Consider the following 27,887-nt stretch of genomic DNA (forward strand, 5'->3'; position numbering starts at 1 on the left):
TAATATGTAACAGGGTGACCGTCATACAACTGATTTATTCTTATACTTTTGAGCATTTATCCCACTTTAAAGGCCCATTTACACTGTGCTTAGTGGCGCCTAAACTGACCTTACCTTCCGTTTACACTGCTATTCAGGTGCGCACCAAAGTTTACTAATTAGTACACTCGACGTCATTTTAAGCTCTCAGCAACTGTCGAAGACCAACAATCACTACATAATTGTATTGTTACCTATTTTAGATTCGAAAAAGCTCGGTATGAATCTAAATCAAAAGATATTTTGTAAGTAAATACAATTTTGCATCTTGGAAATCAGGATTGTTTAGAATGTTTCTTGTATAGATTGGTGGCATGTGTATCAATTTTTATGTTTTTACAGTTCATACAATAATACATATGTAATAAATAATCAAATTTGAAGCAAATAGCGTACCATCATTTGTTTGTGGCAAATGAACCAACTTTTCAGAAAAATCAGAAACCCACACACAGCGATAACACTAATTTGATACGCAGAAAAACGCTCGGCCGGCAATCACTCGCTCATTTCTACTAGACATGAGCGGCCAAAATCAGCCAAGCTCGAAATCCGACATAAAAAAAGGAAAAAAACAAACAAATTTATGCAGATTTGATCGATCAAACTACGCATAGTGCAAACGAGCTTTGGCAGAAAATATTTTTTTTTCTTCAAGAAAGCAATGGTTATGACTGTCGTGTATTTTACACAGAAAATGTGAAATCGGATGATAAACGTCGTAAAATTGCTCCGAGCAAACAAAACCCGGCGATTCTGATTGTCGTCTTGGTATGTACGGTTGTTATTCTGGCTACTTTGGGACTAGTGTTTGGAATACTCAATTTCACAGCTAAGCAGCCAAAGCAGGTGTGTGTCAAAGCTTTTTTTGCTTTGTATGTTTTTGTTTGAAAACAATCCGTTTGAGTGTTTTCTTTTACATGTTTCATTGCTTCAGAACGGAAATGAAGAAATTAATCAAAGTAAGTCATATGCAGGGTTGCCATCGACTTGAAACCAAACACAAGGACAACCGAAAAATCAAATTTTTAGGCGAAACGAAACAAACGTTTTTAAACAAATCTTTGCATTTATACGAGTCATGACATAATATTTGCAATATTTTTGCCAGAAACAATCTGTTCAGTAACTTGTTGTTCGTAGAAAATATTTTGTGCATCTCACGACAGCTCAGGTCTAGACTCACTGTTACTTGTAGCAAGCATTTGACTTGTAATTGCTGAAAAAAAGACAAAAGAAGGACAACAGTCAAAAATAAGGACATTTCTTAGAAATAAGGACAGTATGGCAACCCTGGTTATATGCAACAAAAAAAGTTTTGTGCATTTAGGAGTTTCGAAACAAATTGATGCTCAGTGATATTTGCCTGATTAAACGACATCCTAAATGCATATAGGGCTGAGTGAAAAAAATGTTTCTGAAACCCAATTTAACAACAGTAGGAGAAGCAGCATACTATGATAACAATGGGACCTAATACAAAAAAAATCGTTTTTAAGTGATGCGTATTTTAATGTTTAAGCCCTGATTGTAATTAGGTTAGAGGTAACATTTTCCTTCCGTAGCACCACAGACAACTCCAAATACTACCTTCAACACCACTGAATCAGTGACAATAAAACCACCGCTTGGTACTTTCCCAAACCCTGCCCGTTCATGTGTTGAACTGAGAGACGCTGGATTTAAAGATGGAATCTACGTCATACAACCGTTCTGCAAATCGTTTGAGGTAACTTATTGTAGTTAGATAAATGTCGTATTTTTTGTAAAACCTTACCTATGTTGTGACTCTCCATTGCCATTGGCAGCGCTCAATACGCTGTTTGCAATCTATGTTCAAAATTTTGTAATTACCAATTTTGAACCATACTTAGTTTCCGAGTAAGTTTCGAGACCAGAACAGAATAAATATGTGTTAGCAAGTCTTAATTTTCAAATAAGTTTATTTTATTTAACAGAAAATCATTCGTAAACATCCATTAAAAGGGGTATTTGAATTGTTGGCACTTAATTTTCTAACAAAAATTAGGTATTTAGTTGTAGAACTTTATTAGAGTTTGGTCTATTACCGTTATTTTGCCACATACTTAATTATGCCACTTGCACTTCCTGTTTTTTTCTTGAGCAGTCGTATTCAAGACATGAAATAAAGGGTGTTTAATCAACCAAAAAATAAATAAATGTCTGAAAGCATTTCCTTTAACAAACTACCACCCTTACATTTGATTTTGGTTCTGGCTAAATCACATTTTTATTGTACTTAGGTTTACTGTGACATGATAGCTGCTGGTGGTGGATGGATTCTCGCGGCCACAATTAACGACAATAATTTAAGTTTAGATGAAAGTTATAGTGATTTGTGGTTTGTTAAGTCGTCAAATAACAACGAAAACATTATGGGTAAATTATGATATTTTATTGCACAAAAACAAACATTTTACGTGCATCTTAAATGTTAGATTACCACAATTGGATGAACACAAATACTTTCGGAACATTTGCTACTTGCACAAGATCAGATTTTAAAAGTCAAGCTTATTATGAATACCAGGCAAATATTTTCTCGCATAATGCATTTGATTTAATAAGAAACTTGCGGTTTTTAGGGAAAAGACATTATGTTACGTCATGTCATAAATCAAACGCCACTGGAGTCCAGCAGAGAGCAGAGTATTTTGCAATATCAAACAGATAACGGATTTATGCAAATATATGGAGGAAATTTGCATGCAATGTTTAACTTACGATATCAACTAAAACCAGAAAATGGTAATACAAACACTTGACATGTTGTTTTTGCAAACAATTTAATCCAATCATTCACACAGGGCAACGAAAAATATTTTTTTCTGGTGTCAGTAATGTTTTAACTGAATTTGACTAATTTTACAGTAGTGCCCTGATGTCAAAAATGCAATTGGTTTATCTGTATGACGTCTAGTTTTTATTGTTATGGTACATCCACGTTTTAAAAAAAATCTATAGGTTGTGAAACTGGTTTTGAGTATTTTATTTGGAATTAACGTTGTTACAAGAACAAAATTTCGAATTTAATTTTAAATGTAACAGTTGGACACTCTTAAACAAACAAAATTCAACAGCAAAAACTTAAAATGGTTTAATTGTTGTAAGTTTTTAGGTATATCGGGTATAGGTTTGATCACATGTATTTCTGTAACTTTTGGAAATGACTGGCAGCAATATTCCGTTTAATTGACCCCAGTAATTAGCCAGGATCACATAATTGTACACCAGTAATGTAGCATAAAACATCTTGGATATTCATGCCACATCTCATAGATGACCTAGCCACTACACCTTGCTTTACTAGTCTGGAAAGCTCTCCACAAAACACGTATAGTTTAATGTTACCACTAGCTTGCACCAACCATTTTTAGACAGAGCATAAGCATAGAACACGTATTCATGCTATAAACATGACTACACTGGAGGAAATTCATGTGTATATTGTAACAAAACTTTAACAAACACTTAAAAGCGTGATTTTAAAGTCATTGAATCAATATGGTCATAAATTTCGATTTTGTAAACTTAAAACATTCATCTGATAAATCAGTACCCCAAAATTTGTCCATATCAGTTTTAATATTAAAAGCACTAAAAATTATTTTGGCCTGTGTTATTGAATAATGTCCATGAAGTAATTACTAGTAACTTATTGCAAATTTGGTTGCCAATGGAATGTTTGTGATCACCAAGTGGTTTAACCATCATTTAACGCAGCACTGTCAGAAGTCATGTCATGTCATAAAACCAGCTTTTTTGCAGTTTTTTATCCCGATGTGAATTCAATGTTGGATCGACTTGAGGCAAAAGACACAGAAATTACAAACTTAATTACTGATTTCTATCCTTACAGCTATGGCACTCACCCTTCCAGGCTGGAGGATAGTAATTTGTTTGGAAACTATTACGGAATGGCGGTAAGCTTTTTAAACTTTGATGGTTTTGTGGAATAATCAACAAAGTGTGTTATTGTAGATTTACTTTAACCCAGATCAAAATTGTTATCCATACGAATATAAAGCAAACTGTCCAAGTGATGATGTAGATTATGGTTTGGATTTCGGGTAAGTCAGAGATTTTTTCTCGTATTTTAAGTTTCAAGTTTCTACTTAACTATAAAGATGTGATCTTGGCAACATGATGCAATCCAGTCGAAAAATGCGTCCCTTCGTTGCCTTGTTTGCTGTAGGAAACTTCGATCACTGCTTCTACTATCTCCACTTTCGAGTAAACAAATACTGAATTAGTCCATATTCAAGTTATTGCCTATTTAACACACTTAATCTTATAAGGCAACATCGTATCGACCAAGTACAGACTTCTTTAGAGAATACAAAGGAAATCACATTCTCAACAATTTCTTCTTACATTATGAAGCACAATGTAGATATGGGGCATTCGATGCCAGCTTGTGTGATGTTTGGTTTTATGTCAGTAATGCGAAGGTACGTTGGGTTCGTCACGTCTAGTGTTTTTTGACAGTTTTTTCCAGCTCCAAATTTATTTGTCAAAAATCCATTCGTCCTTTGTTTGAAATCACGGATTGTAATAATTATTTTGCTGTTTACCACTTAGGAATGGCAATCATCCGAAATGCCGCCAATAGAATTATACAACAGAACATACACATCAGACTATTATTTTGGATGGACAATTCGTGAAGCTGTATCCAATACACTTTTTGGTTACACTATGGTTTCAAGGTGAACTGTTATTCTCTATTTAAGTAATGTGACATAAACGTCAAATTATTTTGTGCTTGTTTTCCTTATACTCTTTACTTTGTAGAAGAAATAGTGTTTTAATTCCTGAAATAGAGATCAACGCTGTTGCCTATAAACTACTGGAAATTATTTCAGAAACTGGCAACTTCTGTAAGTACAGTATATTAGTTTCACTAAATATCAAAGATGTTTTTTAATTTTTGATATAGTCACCAATTTTAAGGCCAAACAATACAACTCAAGCTTTATTAGCATCTTTTGTTGAATGTTTTAAACTAACCCATCAGTTTCTAAGTTTTTTATTTCAGGTCCGGATTGTTATTATGATGATGACGTACTTTCAGTACCAGTTCAATTTTCCATTGGAAACGCGTCAGTCGTTAACTCGATGCTGCCACCAAGTGTAAAACCTCTACAGACTGGTTTTGTTCAGTTTCGTGCTTATGGAAGAACTGGGAGCGTCTATGCAATGTGTCCTGCTGTTAAGTAAGTCGCTTGTTAAACTGTACGAAAATGCAGTCAATAATAGTAAACGATTTAAACTTATTTTGGTCCCTAAACTCACAAAATCCTGAAATGGTTTAGAGTGAACGATTGGCGAAGCGAATTTGTGTGTATTGGAGGAATGATGAATCCAGATTCTCCCTACTTGGATGACTGCAATGATTTTACAAGTAAATTAGCATTTTGTGCTGTAAAACATTTTTCAGTTCATAAATGTTTTAATTAAACAAAGATTGGAACGGATTGCCGAACACTGCAGTGCAAGAAGTTACCCCAGTTGATTATGCTCATTCTCAGAGAGATTTGGATTCAACAATTCTGATATTTTATCGATAAATAGAAATCAGTGCACATATCAAATGAACTGATTTAATTCTTTCTTTTTGTGTTCTAGGCTTTGAATTCAAGTATTACAACCCGTATTTACTTACCAATACTCGAATCTGTGTTTTGGTAATCAATTTTTTCCTTCTCACATATTTCATGCTGCAAATTAATTTCTTGAATTGATTTTGTGTTGACAAAAAAAACGCTTTCAGTCTGACCGTTTACTAAATTTGATGTGGATGTGACAGTCGCTTAGTTTGTCCAAATTACGTTAACGAAAAGTTGGTGACCGACAGTCTCGCCAATATTTCTTCAGTTTTGACTGATTGGAAGCTTTCTGTAGTTTTGACTAATTGAAAATTGCATACTACATTATGTTACTGATTGAGTCTGACATATTATTGAGTTGTAGTCAAAACAATTCGATTTTGCCTCAGTTGGTTTGACCCAGTTTCGGACCAATTTAAGTGAGGCGTAATCGGACACGCTGGAAAAGGAAATTGTTGAACAGCTGTCTGCCACATCGCTAAGTAACTTGATACTAGCTAGTTTGAAATTCACTTGGGAGTTATGCTTTATAGATAGTTAATCGCATTAGCATTCGTTTGTTTATTTGAGTCTCATTACACCAGGGTTGTATTTTTCAGTATATTTTGCTTTTTGCACACATGTTGTTGGAAGTTTGCAGTATAACGTAAATACGGGTTTGCTTCTACGTTCCGGGACGTAGTAAGTTTGTTCAACTAAATTTGTGTCAAACAATTTTAAACATAATATTCCGTTGTTTCAAACTGATTTGCAACAAAGGTGAAAATACTAACCTCTTGTTTCAACTCTTAAAAAAGTACTCGCAAGTCGGATAAAAGATTTTTCATAATACCTGAACAACTAATTTGACGAAAGGGAATCTCAGGATTTTGACTTCGAGCAAAGTGATGTTTTGTGATCAGAGGTTTGATGAACGTGCAAATGTAAAACGACACAAGCTGACAGCCAGCGTTGAGAAACTTCATCGATGTGATAATAGGCAACATTTTTTTGAACTTTACCTACTGTACTCCACTTACTTAGCAATAACCAGAAACAAGCAAACTTTAAAGGTGTTTACTTGTTGGTTACATTGACTACAGCGAGATATATTGCTTCGTATTCAAGTTGCAGGTGTTGTGCGCATTACACATGCGGGTCTATATTAGCGCATTAGACAAACTTAATTTTTTCCAGAGTTATTGAAAATCTGTCCGAACAGTTGGTTTTGCCAATTTTAAACAAATATAAATAACGTTTATAATCGGACACGCTGGAAATAAAAAATGTCGGACAGCTGACTGTAATATTGCAAACCCAGGTAGTGCTGGCAGACTTACACATTTTGATTTGCAGATTGGTGATTGCATTAATGATTATTCTGTTTGCAAGTCTGTACAATGCTTAGAAGACAAGAAAACATTAAAATGCCGCAAAGAATCTTTATTTAACAAAAATGTCGTTCAGCTGGTGTAATGTTAAACAAAAATACTAGTTGTTTCTGTCCATAACTTGTATTTTTGCTTACGTTTCGTCCACCAGATCGGTAGGGCTTCAACGCTGGGTGTCAGCTTGTGTCGTTTTACATTTCCATTCGAACATTTTTTTTTCACAAACATCACATCAATGAAGTTTCTTAATACTGGGTGTCAGCATTTGTGGTTTTGCATTAGCACGTTCATCAAACCTCTGATCATAAACATCACTTTGCTCTAAGTTAAAATCCTGAGATTCCATTTCGTCAAATTAGTTGTTCAGGTATTATATAAAATGTTTTATCCGACTTGCGAGTACTTTCTTAAGAGTTGAAACAAGATGTTAGTATTTTCACCTTTGTTTTAGAAGCTTTGTTGCAAATCAGTTTGAAACAACGGAATATTATGTTTAAAATTACACCAGCTGAACGACATTTTTGTTAAATATGCAACCTGGTGGACGAAAACGCCTGTACAAGAATCTTTATGTTAGGTTATTTTTCGTTCTTTCTCGTAAGCCGCGAAACTTGTCAAACTATTCTCATACCAAGACAGAAGTTCAAAAGCAGAACAGTACTTGTATTAGTTGTAAAATCTTGATGCCAGAACTCTCTTTGTTACCTTCACTTGGACCCAGAATACATCAAATACGGTTTCATAAAAAAGGCAGGAAATAAATTTGAGGCAAAAGTGCAATGTGATAAAACAGCGGTCCGCCAAATTTTTTTTTTAAAGTGGGCCGTGAGCTGGAACAGGTTGGGAAGCACTGGTTCAAACACATAAAATTTGAGTCATGAGACTGAATATAAATTAGTTGCTTACATGTTATGTTAACCTAATGCTACATACTTCGGTCTTAACTACATTGTGGGAAGTAATGTGCAGTAGATATGAAATGTTGCTGCCAGGCATGATGTATCAAGAATTTTTTATCTCTTCCAGCAGTTTTTATTATAATATACCGACGTTTTGATGTTCCATACGAGACACCATCATAAGGGTAATGACATAAATTGAGACACAAAGTTGTTACATAGCAACAAGGGTGGTAAAACACACACAATACGCGGTGGTAAAAAAACGTAGTCTGCACCAATGGTCGAGTGATAACACCTAGCTCAATGCTGCAAAAGCGACGGATAATTTATCGTCCGTTTTAACGTTCATCGTGTTGGTGTGAGATTGTATGTTCAACAAGTGCTAATGCCGATCTTTTCTTTCTTGGCCACATCCCTTTCATGTTCTTTTCGGTACGTATTCAAAGACCTCCCCATCTCGTCGACGTAAATCTCATTGCACTCTTCACAGGATATACCGCGCCCTTTGTCGCGTTTGTATCTACGGTGTCTTTGATTTGCGAGGGCATCTGACGTAGGGTTTTGAATGGTGTAATCCCTACGCAGACCCCAAAATCGGTCAACATGCGACGGATTAAATCCGTTAACTTAGGAATGTATGGCAAAGTGACAAAAGATTATTCAGTTCGGGTAGCCGTTTAACCGCAGGGCCTCGTGTACCCTTCGTAATGCCGTTTTACTGTCCATAACATGCTACTGTCAAATATTTACACCATTACCTTTTCTGCTGCAAAGGTTTTAGCGAGGGAAACTGATTTCCTCAAGCGAGGTTTCCTAGAGTCGTAGAACATACATTCTCACACCAACACGACTTTTACACTATTGAGCTATATGACAACTTTCAGTTTATAATTTATGTCATTTTGCCCTGATGAAGGTGTCTCGTATGTCGAAACGTCGACATACTACAACAAAAATTACAGGAGGAGATAAAAATTTGTTAATGTGTAGTATGTTTTACCTTAGCACGCATGTTGTTGGAAATTTTTAGCATGATGAAAATATATTTATGCTTCTACGTTCTGGAACGTAACAAATTTGGTCAACTCAATTTGTGTCAAAGATTTCAACGAATCCCACCTTGCTACGTCTCTTTGATATTCCTTCAAGCCCGTTCATTGATCTGTCCGACACTTTGATATACACAGTCTTTGGTTTTTCCGGTGGCGGAACTTCCACTGTAGGTACCTGAGTGTGCTGGTTTGTTTGTAGACAAAAACGAGAATATTTTATTCCTGGATACAGAAATTTCCTGGATATTGTTTAGCGTGCATCACAAACCAACCGGTATTACAAGGTACCTATAGTTCAAAATGAATACAAAAACTGATGTTCTAATGCCGATTAGCTATCGGTTGCATTTGCATCACTTAACTATTTTGATCCAGGCTTTCATCAACGTATTATCGCCGTTTTCGCGGCATTGTCTTTTTCGTGTACACTCTCTTGCTGTTATAAGAACCACTGGTTGGCTAGCTAACGTTACCCTGATGTAGCCGCCCAGTATAAGACGTCCAAACGTCGAATGTATTGTTTACATTGGCCAGACGAAAGAAACGCCTATCTTTTTTCAGGTCGTAACATATTAAATACCTGAAATATGTAATACCTGAAAAACTAATTTAAAGAAAGATGACATCAACGGATTTGGGCGTGGATCAAGCGGATATTTGTGATCAAAAGTTTTTGGAAGATCGAAATGTAAAATGACAAATGCTGAAACACAGCATTGAGAAACTGCATCGATGTGATTTATGTGAAAAAACTTTTAAAAAGAGTTCGAACTTAAAAAGACACACGTCGACTCACACCAAAGAAAAACCTCATCGATGTGATGTTTGTGAAAAAAAGTTTGCTCGTGGTGGAGATTTGAAAAAACATATGTTGACCCACACTAAAGAGAAACCACATCGATGTGACGTTTGTGATAAAAAAATTGCCCAACGTGGAAATTTGAAAACACACACGTTGACCCATACTAAAGAGAAAACACATCGATGTAACGTTTGTGAAAAAAGATTTGTTTGAAGTGGAAATTTGAAAACACACATGTTGACCCATACTAAAGAGAAAACACATCGATGTAATATGCGTGAAAAAAGTTTGGTCGTATGGGAAAATTAAAAAGACACATGTTGACCCACACTAAAGAGAAACTTCATCGACGTGATGTTTGTGAAAAGAATTTCAGTGTCATTTCAAATTTAAAAACACATATCTTAACTCACACCAAAAAAAAAAAAACGCATCGATGTGATGTTTATGAAAAAAGTTTTGCCCAAGGTGGGGATTTGAAATTACACATGTTGACTCACAGTAAAGTGAAACCACATCCATGTGTTATTTGTGAAAAGAGTTTCAGTATCACTTCGAATTTGAAAAGACGCGTGTTAACCCACATACTAACGAGAAGCCACATCGATTTGATAATTGTGACAAAATATTTACCAAAGTGGAAATTCGAAAACACACATATTGATTCACACTAAAAAGAAACCCCATCCATGTGAAGTTTGTTAACAGAGATTCAATGTCATTTCAAGTTTGAAACGACACATGTTGACTTACAATAAACAGTAGCTGTACCGAATTTATGTTCGTGAAAATATTTACTTTGACTGACAAACACTGATGGATTGAACTGATCTACGATCTAGCGACATCATTTCGACATCTATTCAACGTCGATAGGACGTCGTGTGTCTGCTGGGAAGCTTTTGTTTTCAAAAAATTTAAAAATCCACCTGTATTTCAAAAAAATCAGCTGAAGATGTATATTTGCCTGTTCTCAAAGGTATAGCATTGTTATTGGGTAAATAAGAAATTCAGTAAAAAAGCGGACATTTGAGCACTTTTTCTTGGTGACCTGGGTAAGCCAGGAACGAATTAATTGATTGAGCAGTATCTTTTCCCAGTGATACTTAACTTAATACTTAACATACTTGACGACGATCGCTTTTTTTTGTTTAAGTACAACTCTAACAATGAAAACTACAACTATCAATTCAAGTAAACTCTAAATCAGTTACGGCCTAACTACTGCGATATTCTTCAACCTTTGGTCGAATAATAGTACAATCAACTTGTCCATGATTGCTTTCGGCAATCTTTAGTTTTTATCAAAATGAAGCATTGTATTTTTAGCATCTGTACACAAACATGAAAAAGATGAAGCAATAAGTTTTTGCTGCCAACGAAATTTCGTTGTGTTTGTGGTTACGAACAATGCTTTATAAAACCGTAGTGCAGGGGTGCACAACCAATTTGCTAGGACAGCTTCAACGCAGATTCTTATTTAACCAACGGACGCCATTTACCAGCTTATTTTTGTTTCAAAATACTTGGTTTATATCATGTATTTACCATATAATAGCGCCCATAAAGCCAAGATTAATTTCCCGCTCGGTGCACAGATTGAGCTGCACAGCGAGGAGATCAGTATTAAGTGTTTATGATTTCATAATCTATATTGTAATGCTTGTAGGCTATTCCTGTTTTGTTCGCATTGTTGCCACACAATAGGAGTACAGAAAGTCTGACACATGGTTATAATACTCTTAAGTACCACAAAAACTGTGTAGAGCAGTTCGAAACTCACCTGCCTAATCTAACCTTCCAGTGTTTTGATATTTGGCAATTACAAATTGCCGTTTTTGGTGATTCTCAAACACAGTAGTGTGCTGTGAGAGATTTACAAGTGTGCCGCAAAATATTTCCTATTTTTAAGTGCAAACACTTCCTGGTGTCATAGCAATCATGATGAAGTACTGGTGTGCATAACAACGTTTTTTTCATAACAACTTTTCCACTTTTACGATTGCCACTAAAAATTACAATAATGTTTGACATGACCAATTAGGTGTTAGCTTGTTCAAATAGAATGTATAATCTTTTTTTATGATTAATTTTATTTATTTCTGTACTGTATTCAATCGAAAATTTACATAAAACTTGTTTTGCTACGTATAGTCAGAAACTATAATGTAAGCATACGTACAACGGCAGTTTCTTAAATTGAGGTATTTCAATGTACAACTAGCAAGCCTGCGAAAAAACGGACGTCAAACTGAACGTTGGTACTCGCAAGTTGTCATCATTGTTTATCACGACATTCCAGGTAAGCCCCTCACCAGATCAGATTCAGCATCATCAATTCCTGTCACAAACTGCCAGCCCCTAGCAATCCGTGTTGTTTCACTTACTGTTATTCGAACAAAAAAAAGTTTTGTGTCGGGAAAGTTCCTCTCAAAAAATGTCAAATCTGACTTTCGGGGAGCATCAGTTACAATCCAAACCTGTTTAGCTGAAAAAAGAGCAATTGCCAGTTTGCAAAAATACTCTGGGTCATTGTTTTTTATATCCTACCCCAGGCTATCATTTTCTCCCTGTACAACTTTTTGTATTCACTGGACTTTAGTATTTCTTCATAATTTAGCCCATTTCTTTGGCAAATTCAAACTTTAGGGGTGCTGACAGTCTAATTATACCACATCTTTCTGTTCCAATAATGTGGGATACTTTCGTAGCAATGAAGTCTTTTCCACTTTTACGTTTGCCACTAAAAATTACAATAATGTTTGGCATGACCAATTAGGTGTTAGCTTATTCAAATAGAATGTATAATCTTTTTTTATAGTATTTCTGTACTGTATGCAATAGAAAAATTACATCAAACTTGTTTTGTTACGTATAGTCACAAACTATAATGTAAGCATATGTACAACAGCAGTTTCTTAAATTGAGGTATTTCAATGTACAACTAGCAGGCCTGCGAAAAAATGCACAACAAACTGAATATTGGTACTCCAAGTACATGAAAAAAATGCAGCTATATGTGATCACAATGTAGGCAACATAATTGACACAACAAAATTAGTAACACATAAACTTCAAAGCACATATGAAAGATTTAGGTATTTAGACAATCAATTCAAGAGGGTTTATTTTTTTGGTAAACTTCAACTTTCCACTTAATTCCGTTTTTTTCATGTACACCCTGTGGCACGTTGTCAAATTGATCTGTTGGGAGCATCTTAAACGTTTCATCCAGCTTGGGAAAAAATGTGTCACATTTGAAATCAGCCATGACCCTTGTAAGATAAACTTTACCACAGTAAGGAGACTCTTGAATAACTTTGTAAACCTCCAAGGTTAATTACTTCATGTATCTTGTTTTGCGATTGTTCACATGATAATAATTGAATTAAATCTTCAAATGACCGAACAACGGCATCCGCTCCAGGTGTGTTCAAAGGTAGTGTCCGACTCATAACAATGTTGTATCGATTTTTCACTGGTTTAAAACAGTGGTTCTTAAACTTTTTATGCATGCGGCACATTAACGAACTACAATATGTTGCCGTGGCACACTTTGCAGGTAAACATAACAAAAGTTGTTACAAATGGTAATTTTCAACCTAATCGTGATGAGTAAGGATGCTTTCAATTAACGAATAACAAAAATATGAGCTTAGAAACGTTGTCATACACACTAGTCTTTCATTGTGAAGTCTTAAAACACCAGGAAATGTTTGCACTTTAAAACAAGAAGATTTCGGGGCACACTTGGAAACCTCACACGGCACACTAGTGTGCCGCGGCAGAATCACTGGTTTAAAAGACTTGGGTATGCTATCCCATTTTTTTCTTCCCATTACAACAGCATTCTTCTTGCCCTCTGGTGGTGATCCAGTTGATGCTTTGGTGAACCATGCCATTTCCTTTCTTAACCTCCAAGGTAAACTGCCATTTACTCCAATTCCCCAGTTGTTACAACAAGCAGCTAACAGTGAATTTCAATATTTTTCATGTTGCCCAAAATACTTGATTCCAACAACAAATTATTCCTAATTTGTTTATTCAAATATAATGTATAATCGACGTCCTATACAAGACGTCTTCATCAGGAAATGACATAACTTGCAGGACAAAATTCTTATGGAGCGACAAAGTGCAAAACATATGAGAAACGGTTTGCTCTTGGTAGTGCTTTGAAAAGACACATCTTGATTCATACTAAAGAGAACCCTCATCGATGTGATGTTTGCGAAAAAAGATTCAGTGTCATTTCAAGTTTAATAAGACACATATTGACTAACAATAAACACTAACTTTACCGATTTCATGTTCGTAACAATATTTGCTTTGATTGTAAAACACCCCTGTTCGGTCTTGGTGTCCAAACAATGTGAAAAAAATCATGTACCACACACAGTCACAATGTAAACGCTGATGTTTTTCATATGCATGATCATCTGTTTCACAGCAATTACATATTTAATTTCGTTCTTGCTAATACCAGGCTTGCCAAACTTTTGAGCTATTTGAAAACTACAAATTAAGCAGTTTTATCTTACTTGGTTAAACAAGAATTCATCGGTAAACCAAATGATCATGTTTTTGTGGTGTTTTCTGTCGACCGGTGAAATCTTACATGGTTTAAACAACAATAAATTTTGCTGTATGCCGTTATTTGTGTTTTCGTGCAACTCATACAAACACACAACGTGAACAGTGTATTAATTTTGAAAACATACTACATAAGGATTCGAAATCATGCAGAGAAAATAATTTGAGACGTTTGGCCGAGTATGGCACCACAATCAAAACTTTTGTAGGTTTGTGCGTGCTCTACGTATAGTGTAAAGCTCCACATCCACCTATTTCCTGGCTCACTACAAGCAAAATGCATCATTTGCAAAAAAGAGCTAACAAATAATTTTAAATCTTATCTATACTTGCTAATATTTAGATGTCTCAACTCAAATGTGTCACAAAAAATATATGCACGTTTTAAATGAAACGATGTTTACTCAAATGGAGTTTACAATAGGCAACAGGCTTTGATTTTTTTAACTTTACTTACTTTACTCAACTTACTTAGCAATAACCAGAAACAAGCAAACTTGATTGGTGTTTACTTGTTGGTTACATTGACTACAGCGAGATATATTGCTTCATATTCAAGTTACAGGTGTTTTGCGCATTACACATGCGGGTCTATATTAGCGTATTAGACAAACATAAATTTTGCCAGAGCTATTGAAAATCTGTCCGAACAGTTGGTTTTGCCAATTTGAAATATAGATGACGTTTGTAATCGGACACGCTGGAAACAAAAAATGTTGCACAGCTGACCGTAACTTGCGAACCCAGATAGTGCTGGCAGACTTACACATTTTAATTTGCAGATTGTTGATTACATTAATGTTGATTCTGTTTGCAAGCCGGTGCATTGTTCAAAAAACATTATAGGTTTGCAAACTTGTTTAAGCATTGTAAAATTTGAGTGTTGAGATTGAAGAAATTTGTTGCTTACATGTTATGTTAACCTAATGCTTCATACTTCTTTATTATTACATTGGGGGAAGGAATATGTAGGAGAAATAAACTGTTGCTGCCAGACATAATGCATCAAGAAATTTTTAGCTCTTCCAGCAGTTGTTATAATATTCCGACGTTTTGATGTCCCATACCAGACACCTTCATCAGGATAATGACAAAGGAAGTTGGGCGAAGGTTTCTGTACAGTCGTAAATTTTAGCTAGAAACTTTGCCGAAAACTGTTCAGTGGGCTGGATGAAGGTTTAAAAGTAACGAGTTTTTGTTTGTCAGTGAAAAAGCACAGTTGGCTGTTTTAAAAAATGTAAAACTAGTAGTTTATCTTTTTAAATAGATAAAAATTCTTTTTGAATATGAAGCAAGTGTTTAAAACAAATCGCAGTCAATGTAAAAAATATGTAAAAATGTAAATAATGATCGTATAGTCACTGTAGTTAACTAATTTGTGTATGTGAGCAGACCTGCAGCTATAAGAAAAAATATCTGTGATTTTAGTTATGAAAACTTATGTTTTGTTTAGCAGGTAAATTAAAGACACTTATTTGTAATATAAGCCAGGTATTTTGTCAAAACAAAACCTCTTTTAATTAGGAAAAACTAGTTTCAATGTATGTAAAGTAAGCTGTATCTTTCTGGTTCCCTATGACCAAGGATTCCCATGTCTGACTTGGTTGGATTTACCAATACCATATGTAAGTTTGTATTTTGTAGTAACATGTTTGATATATATCTGTATCACTTATCAGTATAACTTTTGCAATGTTTTAAAATGTTGGCATTAGTATACTTTTTGCCTTGTCATTCAGATGCTGTCCTATCAAATGTTGGTAAATTTTGTGGCCAAGTTTTGTTTGTCATGTGCAGTAGGAGAAAATAATATGAAAAAGTAGTTTTAATATGTATTACTACTATACCACTATAATCTTTAACACTTAAATATTCATTAAAACTAGAGTGTTGTTATTTAGATGTAACTCAATATCCTGAAGTGTCATTACTTGATCAAGGAAGATGAAACTAAGTGTACTGGCTTTGAAAACAAGGCCGATGTTGGGAGTGTACTGGCTTTGAAAACAAGGCCCATGTTGGGAGTGAACTGGCTTTGAAACATCAGAACACTACTTGGAACATCAGACCACTACTATGCCAATAAAAAACAAAAAAATATTCAGTATTTCAAATGGTTTGTTGTTAGTTATGATCCCAATAAAATGTTTCTGGCTATTTCATTATGTTTTCATGTTGAAAATAAATAGCTACCATGAAGTTTTGCATAAAAATCCAGGTCTTCAATCGGGAACAGGACAGAAATTGTACTTAATAAACAGTAGTTGGTTATTATGACATATAGAATCAGGATATAGCAATGAGTAGCAAATAAAAAAATCACAAACGTTTTCTTCATCATTTTGGTGATTCAAACATTTTGTTACTGTACAGTAAACATGTACATATGAACAGGGAATATGACGTCACAATGTCAATTAATTCAACAGTAGTTAAATAAATGTGATTTAAGTTATTTATTACAAATAAACATACAATGGCATTTATTCATTTGGCACACTTTGTTTTGTGCATACGACGTTTCCTAAAAAAGTTGGCCGTTCGCCCAACTTCGCTTCGCTACGCTACGTCCGGTGTGAACACCCCCTTCGCTCAACTTCGCTTCGCTACGCTACGCTACGTCCGGTGTGAACGGGCCTTTAACGTTTATCGTGTTGATGTGAGATTGTATGTTCAACAAGTGTTAATGCCGATTTTTGCATCTTTCTTGGCCGCATCCCTTTTATGTTCTTTTCGGCGCGTATTCAAAGACCTCCCCATCTCGTCGACGTTAATCTAAGTGCACTCTCCACATGATATTACGTACACCACGCCCTTTGTCGCGTTTGTATCTATGCGATGTTTGCAAAAAAAGATTCAGTGTCATTTCCAATTTAAAACACACATGTTGATTCACACTAAAGAGAAACTTTATCAATGTGATGTTTGTGAAAAAAATTATGCTCACGGTAGATATTTAAAAACACACATGTTGATTCACACTAAAGAGAAACCTCATCGATGTGTTGCTTGTGAAAAGAGTTTCAGTATCATTTCAAATTTGAAGAGTCACATGTTGACCCACACCAAAGAGAAACCTGTTCTTTGTGATGTTTGTGAGAAGCGGTTTGCTCGTGGAAGAGATTTGAAAACACACATGTTGATGAACACCAAAGAAAAACCTCATCGAACCGACTTCCACCAGCGATGTTTCCTAAAGTCGCGGAACATACATTTTCACACCAACATGAAAAACGTTAAAACGGACGTTCTAATGCCGATAACTTATCAGTCGCTTTTGCACCATTGAGCTACCACCGCATTTTGTGTTTGTTTTACCGCCCTTGTTGCTATATAACAACTTTTAGTTTATAATTTATGTCACTGCCCTGATGAAGGTGTCGAATATTGGACATCGGTACGTCGGCATACTATTATAAAAACTACTGGATGAGCAAAAATTTGTTAATGCCCAGTATGTTTCACCTTAGCACGCATGTTGTTTGAAATTATTAGTATGATGTAAATATATTTGTGCTTCTACGTTCCGAAACGAAAAAAAAAAGATTTCAACGAAACCCATTTTGCTACTACTTTTTGGTGTTTCTTCAGGCGCTCGTTCATTGATCTGTCCGGCACTTTGATATACAAAGGCTTTGGTTTAAACCGTGGTAGGACTTCAACCGTAGGAACCTGGATGTGCTGGTTAGTTTCTAGACAAAAACGAGAATATTTTATTCTTGGATACAGAAATTTCGACACCCCTGGTTGATACAGTTTGTTAAGCGTACATTACAAACGAACCAGTATTACAAGGTACCTACAGTTCAAAATGAGTATAAAAACAGATGTTCTAATGCCGATTAGCTATAGGTCGCATTTACAACACTTAACTAGGAATTTTATCCACGTTTTATCAACATATTATCGCCGTTTTCGCGCCAGTGTCTTTTTTTGTTTTCTCACGGGGTGCTATAAGAACGACTGTTTGGGTAGCTCAAGTTACCCTGGTGTAGACCCCCGTATAAGCGGTCGAAACACCGTATGACTTGTTTACATTTGCCAGGCAAACGAAAAGTCTATCTTTTTTCAGCTTATAACGTATCAATCGTAGATCAGCATAACGATTTTTTTATAACACCTGAATAACTAATTTAAAGAAAGATGACATCAACGGATATGGGCGTGGATCAAGCTGATATTTGTGATCAGAGGTTTTTGGGAAGTGGAAATGTAAAACGACATATGCTGAATCACAGCATTGAGAAACTTCAGCGATGTGATGTTTGTGAAAAAACTTTTACCCAGAGTTCGACTTTAAAAAGACACATGTTGACTCACACCATAGAAAAACCTTATCAGTGTAATGTTTGTGGAAAGACATTTATTCGGCTTGGAATATTGAAACAACACATGGTGACACACACCAATGAGAAACCTCATCGGTGTGACGTTTGTGAAAAACGGTTTTCGCGTAAAGATGTTTTGAAAAAACACATGTTGGTTCACATAGATGAGAAACCTTATCGATGTGATCTTTGTGATACACGATTTACACAGAGTGGAAATTTAAAAAGACACTTGTTGACTCACACTAACGAAAAACCTTATCGATGTGTTGTTTGTGAAAAGAGATTCAGGATTAATTCAAATTTGAAAACACACATGTTGACCCACACTAAAGAGAAACCTTTTCGATGTGATGTTTGTGAAAAAGGGTTTGCTCGTAGTGGAGATTTGAAAAAACACATGTTGATTCACACTAATGAGAGACCATATCGATGTGATACTTGTGGTAAAAAATTCACTCAACATGGAAATTTGAAGACACACATGTTGATTCACACTAAAAAGAAACCTCATCGATGCGATGTTTGTTACAAAACATTTACCCACTCTGGAAATTTGAAAAGACACATGTTGACTCACCAGAAAATGTAACTTTACCGGTGTGATGTTCATTAAAATGTTTAGTTGGGCTAAAACATTGCCTTTTTGTACGGATTTTGTTTCCTAACAGTGTAAAGAAACATGTATCTCACAGAGCAACAATAATAAAGGTGACCCTATGCACAGTTAACGTTGTTCACCAAACCATTCAAATCTTGCATAAATTATGTGGGAAATTTGGCAGCTGTCAATGAAATATCCGATTGCTTTAAATTAGGAATGCCTTTACAATATTGCAAAAAAAATTCTCGTTTGGTGCTGTTTTGTATTTTCAGTGGTCGTATTTCAAAATGACTTTTTACTGGGATTGAACAACAATAAACACGTTGTACATAATGTACATTACTTTCAAAATTTGTAACACGGTGGTTCAGCAGGCCGCAATAATCAAATTATATATATATATATATATTCTTATATGACAATGATTTACATGACATGATTAAGTAATTATTAAAATATTATAGGCGTTGAGTGTTTAACAGTTTAAACCAATTAACTCTAGTTTGACATTGGGTAAAATGTTTAAACAGACAAACCTAAATAGAAAATTCAAGATTAAATTGAAACACATTAGTATCAGAAAATTCTGGGATAAACAGTGAGAAGCTTTTAGCACATAGTCTCCAGTGAAGCAAGTTCTTGTCGCTTCATACGCCTTCGGTTTATGGCAAGTTAAAGAATCGGTATGAGGTGTTGACTACTTTCTGTTCAATTCTGTGCGTTTTTGTTGGTTTTTATGGAACCTGCCCAAACTCGTAAAAAAACGTTAAAATTATTATGTGAAATTAGTAATGGTCTGGACCAGGGGCGGGAAACATACGGCCCGCGGGCCGGATCCGGCCCGCGACGGGATTTTGACCGGCCCGCAGACAGTTTCCAGGTCATACGTGGTAATGTGGCCCGCGGCCACAGTCTGCCGCAATCCCCCACTACTTGCATACTACGTCAAGTTATAGTTGTAACGGACAGTAATGCTCCCCAATAGCAAAAAACTTTCCCGCCGTTACTATCTAAGCAAAAAAAACTATCTAAGTCTGTGGTGTATGCATTAAATTGGTGTATGCACTATGTATGGTGACCTGCTATAATCGTATGATGTTATCTTGTCTATGACGTCACAAACATTGCTTGGATGCGTTAGAATTGCGTGAAATTGCCCCTCAGTGTTGTTGTAGCAATTAAATTGGGTTTTAACTGTTAACATAAGCATTCGTTGGTGCTGGGTAAATATAATTGCACGCAAATGCTCAAGAGTCAAGAACTTTAAAAAAAAACGATATATTGGGGGGCGATATTGAGTCAGTGCCCTAGCAAGGGGGCGATTTCGCTAAAATGGTTTAAGACCACTGGTTTAGGTGGTCAAAAATCCGTTTTAAATCACTGGATAAATACGCGATTAATGTATCGATTCGGGAATCCGGCCCGCCAAGTACTTTATTTTCCCATATCAGGCCCGCCGACTGGAGAAGTTGCCCGCCCCTGGTCTGGACTATAGTATAAATAGACTATATTAAAAAACTGTAACGTAGTCAGACACGTACATAAATATTGAACAACATAACCTTTTACAAATGGTTATCACTAGTAACTGCTTGGGTTTGTATAATTAGGGACTGAAAGATATAAGTGTGTGCAATAAAAAAATAACTGTTTAAACATGATGCTCAAAATTTTTCCTCATGTTCGTTTTCGCAACAATATTAGTTTGATCAAATTAATATCTGACCGACAAAACGCATTGACACTATGCTTGGTGCTCTATCCTTACCTTGTTACCCCTTTATTTTGCACTTCGATTGTCGGCGAGCACCTTAGTTTTCTAAATGAAATGCTCGACGTCATTTTTAGCTCACATAACCGTTTATGGCTATAAATCATTAAATCTGTATTGTTATATAATTTCAAACCAAAATAGCTTTATATCACGTGGTTTTGTACATTGGTAATCATACAGGATTTTATTGGATGTTATTGCTTAGATTGGTGGCATGCTTATCATGCATTCATGCGTTTATACCAAATAGTCCCCAGTGCTGAGTAGCATGCTGTAACACTAGCTAATTAAGCGCATTAAATTGAATTGTCAAACACAACATGTAAGTTAATCATTACAGTATCATAAATTATTACATTTAAGGCAAATGGATAATCATCATTTACTTTTGCCAACGAACCATGAACCACAGGTTCAAGCTGCTTGACACGCGAAAAAACGCACGGTAGTCAAACTCTCGCTTATTTCTGCGCGATATGAGCGCCCGAAATCTGTTTAGCGCAAAACAAGACAGGAAAATAAAGCAAGCTAACTTTTTGTAGGTCTGAGTGCAACGTTTGTGCCTTTTTGGGTCCCATTTCGATACTGTTATCTAATTACGAACCCCCTTTGAGCTTTAATTATTTTTGTGCTTTTAATAGTTTAATTGATTATAATCAATCTCGTTATGCGCCAATTAACAAGTTGTCGCGGGACCCTTGATCTAAACTTCAAGCTCCACACCTATTTCCTGGCTCAGTGCAAGCGGCATCATTGGTAAACAAAACGAGCTCAAAAATAAACTGTGGCCAAAAAGAAGCAAAAAAATCGGCATTAGCAAAACATGCTACATAATCACACCAATAACGTTTCTGCTGCCATAGTGTTAGCGAGTGAAACTGACTTCCACAAGCGAGGTTTTCTAGAGTCGCGGAACATACATTTTCACACCAACACGATGAACGTTAAAACGGACGTTCTAATGCCGATTACTTATCTGTCGCTTTTGCACCATTGAGCTCGGTGTTATGTGGTTATCAATCGACCATTGCGTTTTTACCACCGCCTTTGTGTGTGTTGTACCGCCCTTGTTATATAACACTTTTGAGATTTCAATTTTTGTCATTACCCTGCTGAAGATGTCTCGTATGGGACATCGAAGTGACGGCATATTAAAATAAAAACTGCTGGAATAGCTAAAAATGTGTAAAACAATTGTGTCTATCCCAACAACTTGTTTCAGTGAATATAATGTTACTACCAGCACCAGGCATATTGCAAACACGTTTCTTTGAACATCAGGCTTCACCAAGATAATGTCAGCTATCCAATGCAGTCTTTAACACCCTGAGAGTAAACACCAGAAAGACGTTGGCTCAAAAACGTAGATAAAAACTTTGTTCACCAGTTCCAGGCGACTGATAGCTAATTGACTTTAGAACATCAGTTGTTATGTTAATCTACGATTTTGACCCACGTTTTTATCTTCGTTTTCGCGCCAGTGTCTTCCTCATGTTCACTCTCGGGTTGTTATAACAGCGACTGTGTTGGGAAGCTGACATTACCCTGATGTAGAGACAGCGCGTATATGACGTTGAAAGGTCGGATCAATTGCTTACATTTGTTAGATGAACAAAAAAGTCTATCTTGTTTCATCTTATAACACATAAGTCGTAAAACAGCATAAACATTTTTTATTTATAAAAACTGAATAATTTAAAGAGAGATGAAATCAACGGTTTTGGGCTTGGAATAAACTGATATGTGTAATCAAAGGTTTTTGGAAGGAGGAAACGTAAAACGACATATGCCGAAACACAGCATTGAGAAACTTCAGCGATGTGATGTTTGTGAAAAAACTTTCACCCAGAGTTGGATTTTAAAAAGACACATGCTGACTCACACTAACGCGAAACCGCATCGATGTGATACATGTGATAAAAGATTTGCCCAAAGTGGTGATTTGACAAGACATATGTTGACCCATACCAAAGAGAAACCTTATGGATGTGATTTTTGTAATAAAAGATTTACACACTGTGGAAATATGAAAAGACACATTTTGATTCACACTAAAGAGAAACGTCATCGATGTGATGTTTGTGAAAAAAAGTTTGCTCATGGTGGACATTTGAAAAAACACATGTTGATTCATTCAAATGAGAAACCTTATGGATGTGATGTTTGTGATAAAGGATTTACACAGCATGGAAATTTAAAAACACACATGCTAATTCATACTAAAGAGAAATCTCATCGATGTGATGTTTGTGAGAAACGGTTTGCTCGTGGTATAGATTTGAAAAGACATATGTTGACTCACACTAAAGAAAAACCTTATCAATGTGATGTTTGTAAGAAACGGTTTGCTCGTGGTAGTACTTTGAAAAGACACATATTGATTCATACTAAAGAGAACCCTCATAGATAAGATGTTTGTGTGAAAAAGTTTGCTTATAGTGGAGATTTGAAAATTAACCACTAAAGAGAAGCTCCATTTAAGTATTGCGATTTGTTGTCATTTAACGTTGAACAAACGCCATTTGAATCCACTGCAAATTATGTGAACATTAGGTGCCAGTCTATGGGATATTATGAGATACTTCCTATAGCTCTACGTCTTCATCTGTTTCCAATCATTGGATCCGCAGCGAAATTTACATCTCGTAAGTGTTGCACAGCGAACCTTTTAGCAAACATGACTTAAAAATTGAGGTGCATCGTGTTGTTTGATGAAGGGATAAAATCTACAAATTTTCGTCTGTTTAAACAATAAGTATGAGATAGTTCACTTTGTGTTTGAGCTTTCCTATATTGCAATGGATGAATTGTCAGCATTCAGTCAAAGTACTCGCCAAGTTTCGTATCCAATTCCATTGTAAGATAACAGTTGCACAAGTTTTTTGTTGGATGAATCTTTTTAAAAAGTTCTTGAGATACAAATAATTGAATACAATTACCTAAAAACAAGCGTGTGGACGTTGAATTTCTTACTTTGCATAAAATATAAATACTTCACCATGGTCTCGTCAGTGCGCTAAAGACAGGGTTGCAAGGCCGTCGTTGTTTCTAAGATTTGTCCGTTTTTGAAGGCTTCAGAAATGGCCTTAACCACTTACCACTCATTTCCCTAAATCACGTTTTTATTGTAGTTAGGTTTACTGTGACGTAATAGCTGCTGGCGGTGGAGGGATTCTCGCACCCACTCCACTATCAACGATAATGATTTAGGTTTGATGAAAGTTGTAGCGAGTTGTGGTTTGTTACGTCGTCAGACAACAAATTTCTATGTGGAAAATTTCTGATTTTTTTCTTTTATGCTGGACAATGTCGCATCATCAGTGTTATAAAGTATGTTATAGCTTCAAGCAGATTTTCTTTGCGTTGGAAATATACTTAAGATTCGTGGTTCCGCTCGTAAGAACATATCCTAGAAGCCACACTTTTCAACCCTTAATTTTTCTGCATTAATAAAAGGCAAATGAACTGCGGCTGAGGATTCTCTGGTTCTCCGATTTGTAAACTTCTCCTTAGCAGTTTGGTGATGACGAGTAAATGACTTTTTCGTAACACACAAAGCAAAAACGTTTGAAAATTAATTTTGCATCATGTAAAAACGAATAAATATAATCAAATAGTTAACTCAGAGAGAAAACGAGGTGTAAACTACTTGTTGGCTTGCATCACGCAATATGGGGTGTTAACTGGCACTTTGTGCAATTTCGTTTCCTTATTCAGAAAAACGCTTCGTCCCACTGTTGTGTACAACCACATGCAAAGTGCTCACACGCGTCACTGTAGCTGAATGAGTGTGTAACATCACGCATAGTTGACACCGAAATTGCCATTCAAAAAGCAGTCAAAGCATACGCTGCCAAACGTTCTATTGAAAAAACGCAACATAAACCATTTGTCCCTGTTTGTATGCCCTGAGTCAACCTATTCAATTGCTTCCTGTAATACAAAAAAACGTGCAAACGTCGGAGGACGCAGCTGCACAACCGATGACTGCTTGAATTACTTCGTGTAAGCGAGGCAACTGGAAACAGCAGCCCAGTTGAGGGATTTTCAGTAGCGAGGTAAAGCCAATGAAAAGATGAATTGATTTGTTAGGACGATTCTTTATTGTTTATAGCACACATGTTTAATATTTCACAAGCGTTTTGTTGAGGTTAAGTTGAGTGTGTACTTGTTAATATTACTTGTAACATTTTCCAGAAAAGGTAATAAAAATTGCGAAAAGTGTTTTCACCGGTGTGTTAGTACCTGGCTAATTGAAATGATTTTTCGCATATCTTAAAGTACAGGTTTAAGCATTTGGACTAAGCAGTTACCAGTCCCCAGGCCCAGTTTATGACCATTATGAATGACGGTTGCAATCGTACACGCTGGAAAAGAAAATTATTGCACAGCTGACTGCAGCATTGCGAAGCAAGTTAATGCCAGTTAGCGGCAACACTGAACACAGTGGAAAATTAGACTATGCGTAATCAAAAGTGTTTGTTCTGTTTCAAAATCTTATGTTTGGTTCTGTTAACTTTGTAATGTTACCAACAAAGCAAGTCCAGAAATGTCCACAAAAGTTTCGTTTCTTTATTGGGATGGCATACAATTTATTTTATGTGCACATTTACACATTGCAGCATTTTTAACACTTTGGTCTCCACACTAAAGCAGTGGTGGTAAGTTTGTTTAACTAAAATTATGCAAAACAATTTTAAAATAATATTTCATGGTTTCAAATGGGTTGAATGACAAAGCTAACATATTGTTTCAGGTCAAAACATAGTATTCGAAAGTCAGATAAAACTTTTCTTTATAATATCTGAACAACTATATTGACTAAATGAAATCACAGGATTTCGACTTCGAGTTAAGTGATGGAACGTGGAAATGCAAAACGACATATGCTGACACCCACTACTAAAAAACATCATCGATGTGATGTTTGTGAAAAAACTTTTGTCCAAAGTGGAAATTTAAAAATACATATGTTGACTCACACCAAAGAAAAATCTAATCGATGTGATGTTTGTGAAAAGGGCTTTGCTCGTGGTGGAGATTTGAAAAGACACATGTTGATTCACAATAAAGAGAAACCACATCGATGTGTTGTTTGTGAAAAGAGTTTCAGTATCAATTCAAATTTGAAAAGGCACATGTTGACGCACACTAAGAACAAACCCAATCGATGTTACGTTTGTGAAAAAAGATTTGCTGACAGTGGAAGTTTAAACAGACACATGTTGACCCACACTAAAAAGAAATCTCATCAATGTGAAGTTTGTGAAAAGAAATTCAGTATCAATTCAAATTTGAAAAGACACATGTTGACGCACACTATGGATAAACCCCATCGATGTGATATTTGTGATAAACGATTTTCCCAAAGCGGAAATTTGAAAACCCACATGTTAATTCACACTAACGAGAAACCTCTTCGATGTAATGTTTGTGAGAAAAGGTTTTCTCGAAGTGGATATTTCAAAACACACATGTTGATCCACACTGGAGAGAAACCACATCGATGTGATACTTGTGACAAACGATTTACCCAAAGCGGACATTTGAAAACCCACGTGTTACTTCATACAAAACAAAAACCCATTGATATTTTGGTTGCGGAAAAAGATTCAAAGTCATTTCAAGTTTGAAAAGACACTTGTTGACTCACAATAAACTGAAAATTTACCGATTTGATCTTCGCAAAAATATTTGCTTCGACTGAAAAAACACCTATTTGTACAGCTTTGGTGGCCTAACAATGTAAAACATCATATACCACACAGAGTCACAAAGTAAACGCAAATGATTTGAGTATGTATGTGAAATCATATCTTTTGTAGCGGCAGCATGCTAATACCCGCCGTTTTGTTTTGTTTTTTTCACAAAGAAAGCACAGCCTCGTACATTGAAGGTAATACTTAACCGTGTTTGTGAAATATTAAACATAGTATTAAATATTTAAAATAGGTTTTAAATTCTTATATACTTTTTTACTAATTGCTGTATTCTCTTTAATGGCGATTCTTATTTGAATAAAACTTCTTGAAATGTTTCTGTCGCTTATAACCAAACAAACCAACAATGTAGTCAAAGGATTACACAAGTGGTGTTTTCTGAAATTTATCTCCAAGGAATCTTGAGGCAGCAGTTCGAACTATAAACTTATTGTGGCTCATAGCGCAAACCTATTGGAAATTCGTGAGAGTAGCATTCGCAGTACCTTGAAGAACCCACGCGACCGCGAACTACATTTTGTGAACTCTCTATGTAGATGCAGGATAATCTTTTTTACAACAATTATATGTTTAATTTCCTTAGAGAGCGTTTAGACGTTTACCCAACGGTGACCCGACTAGTTGGCCCGATTAAAATTTGATGTTCACCCAACGTTTTGCCAACAAATATATGTTATCTGGGACAAATCTAGTTTGAAACTTTACAGTTAATTAAATGCAATTTTTGCAATCTTTACTTGAAAACCAAATGGTTAATTGCTAAAAAGGCTTTCTTGCTACCATTAGACTATATAACAGTACTGCTATGCATAGGCCATAATATAAAAATAGCTGAGCTGCAAACTAAACTATCTGCAACATTTTAAACAAACATTTTGTTGACAATTGCACATATCTGCTAAGTAAATCTAACTGTGAAAGTAGAGCTTATTTTAGTAGCAGTAGTGCAATATTAATTTGAACAAACACAATTGATTTATGTTAAACTATGTAAGCTATTTTGTGCTAATTGTATAGGCTATATATCTACCTGGTCTACTCTTCAGTCTATAGCCGTTGTGTCATTTGCTTCT

General features: G+C 35.6%; 3 protein-coding genes, 1 long non-coding RNA gene and 1 pseudogene across 4 annotated transcripts; 4 read left to right on the top strand and 1 right to left on the bottom strand.

Moving 5' to 3' along the window:
- The first annotated feature begins 2,307 nt into the window (after nt 1-2,307).
- LOC145217348 (uncharacterized) lies at nt 2,308-5,845 on the top strand. Its single transcript, XM_080084601.1, has 10 exons — nt 2,308-2,808; nt 3,829-3,983; nt 4,042-4,130; nt 4,188-4,293; nt 4,359-4,511; nt 4,642-4,769; nt 4,855-4,940; nt 5,099-5,276; nt 5,376-5,464; nt 5,527-5,845. Exons 1-10 carry the CDS (start codon nt 2,658-2,660, stop codon nt 5,628-5,630), a joined length of 1,239 nt encoding a protein of 412 aa, XP_079940727.1. The 5' UTR covers nt 2,308-2,657; the 3' UTR covers nt 5,631-5,845.
- Nucleotides 5,846-9,359: 3,514 nt separating this feature from the next.
- On the top strand, nt 9,360-14,332 carry LOC145219326 (uncharacterized). Its single transcript, XM_080086702.1, has 3 exons — nt 9,360-9,988; nt 13,643-13,717; nt 13,906-14,332. Exons 1-3 carry the CDS (start codon nt 9,694-9,696, stop codon nt 14,088-14,090), a joined length of 555 nt encoding a protein of 184 aa, XP_079942828.1. The 5' UTR covers nt 9,360-9,693; the 3' UTR covers nt 14,091-14,332.
- On the bottom strand, nt 12,659-13,804 carry LOC145217397 (dihydrofolate reductase-like; annotated as a pseudogene).
- A 915-nt stretch (nt 14,333-15,247) lies between the features above and the next one.
- Nucleotides 15,248-16,548, top strand: LOC145217407 (uncharacterized). The gene is made up of 2 exons (XR_013857390.1): nt 15,248-16,013; nt 16,290-16,548. It is a non-coding gene; the product is annotated as an uncharacterized LOC145217407 (long non-coding RNA).
- Nucleotides 16,549-17,710: 1,162 nt separating this feature from the next.
- LOC145219327 (uncharacterized) lies at nt 17,711-27,014 on the top strand. The gene is made up of 3 exons (XM_080086703.1): nt 17,711-19,305; nt 22,830-23,499; nt 25,952-27,014. The coding sequence occupies exons 1-3, from the start codon at nt 18,532-18,534 to the stop codon at nt 26,725-26,727; spliced, it is 2,220 nt and encodes a 739-aa protein (XP_079942829.1). The 5' UTR covers nt 17,711-18,531; the 3' UTR covers nt 26,728-27,014.
- Nucleotides 27,015-27,887: the final 873 nt, after the last annotated feature.

This window comes from Phallusia mammillata, chromosome 3, assembly GCF_965637545.1.
Source record: "Phallusia mammillata chromosome 3, kaPhaMamm4.hap1.1, whole genome shotgun sequence".
Lineage (NCBI taxonomy): Eukaryota > Metazoa > Chordata > Ascidiacea > Phlebobranchia > Ascidiidae > Phallusia > Phallusia mammillata.

Excerpts from the sequence above, each read along its gene's own strand:
- LOC145217348 (XM_080084601.1), top strand. The coding sequence starts at position 2,658 with ATGTTACGTCATGTCATAAATCAAACGCCACTGGAGTCCAGCAGAGAG. Across the intron at positions 3,984-4,041 it reads GAAACTATTACGGAATGGCG|ATTTACTTTAACCCAGATCA; the intron begins GTAAGCTTTTTA and ends GTGTTATTGTAG. Across the intron at positions 4,941-5,098 it reads TTCAGAAACTGGCAACTTCT|GTCCGGATTGTTATTATGAT; the intron begins GTAAGTACAGTA and ends TTTTTATTTCAG.
- LOC145219326 (XM_080086702.1), top strand. The coding sequence starts at position 9,694 with ATGCTGAAACACAGCATTGAGAAACTGCATCGATGTGATTTATGTGAA. Across the intron at positions 9,989-13,642 it reads AACACATCGATGTAACGTTT|CATTCTTCTTGCCCTCTGGT; the intron begins GTGAAAAAAGAT and ends CCATTACAACAG. Across the intron at positions 13,718-13,905 it reads TTCCTTTCTTAACCTCCAAG|GACAAAATTCTTATGGAGCG; the intron begins GTAAACTGCCAT and ends CATAACTTGCAG.
- LOC145219327 (XM_080086703.1), top strand. The coding sequence starts at position 18,532 with ATGACATCAACGGATATGGGCGTGGATCAAGCTGATATTTGTGATCAG. Across the intron at positions 19,306-22,829 it reads TGTTGACTCACCAGAAAATG|ACTGATATGTGTAATCAAAG; the intron begins TAACTTTACCGG and ends GGCTTGGAATAA. Across the intron at positions 23,500-25,951 it reads TACTAAAGAGAACCCTCATA|TGATGGAACGTGGAAATGCA; the intron begins GATAAGATGTTT and ends CTTCGAGTTAAG.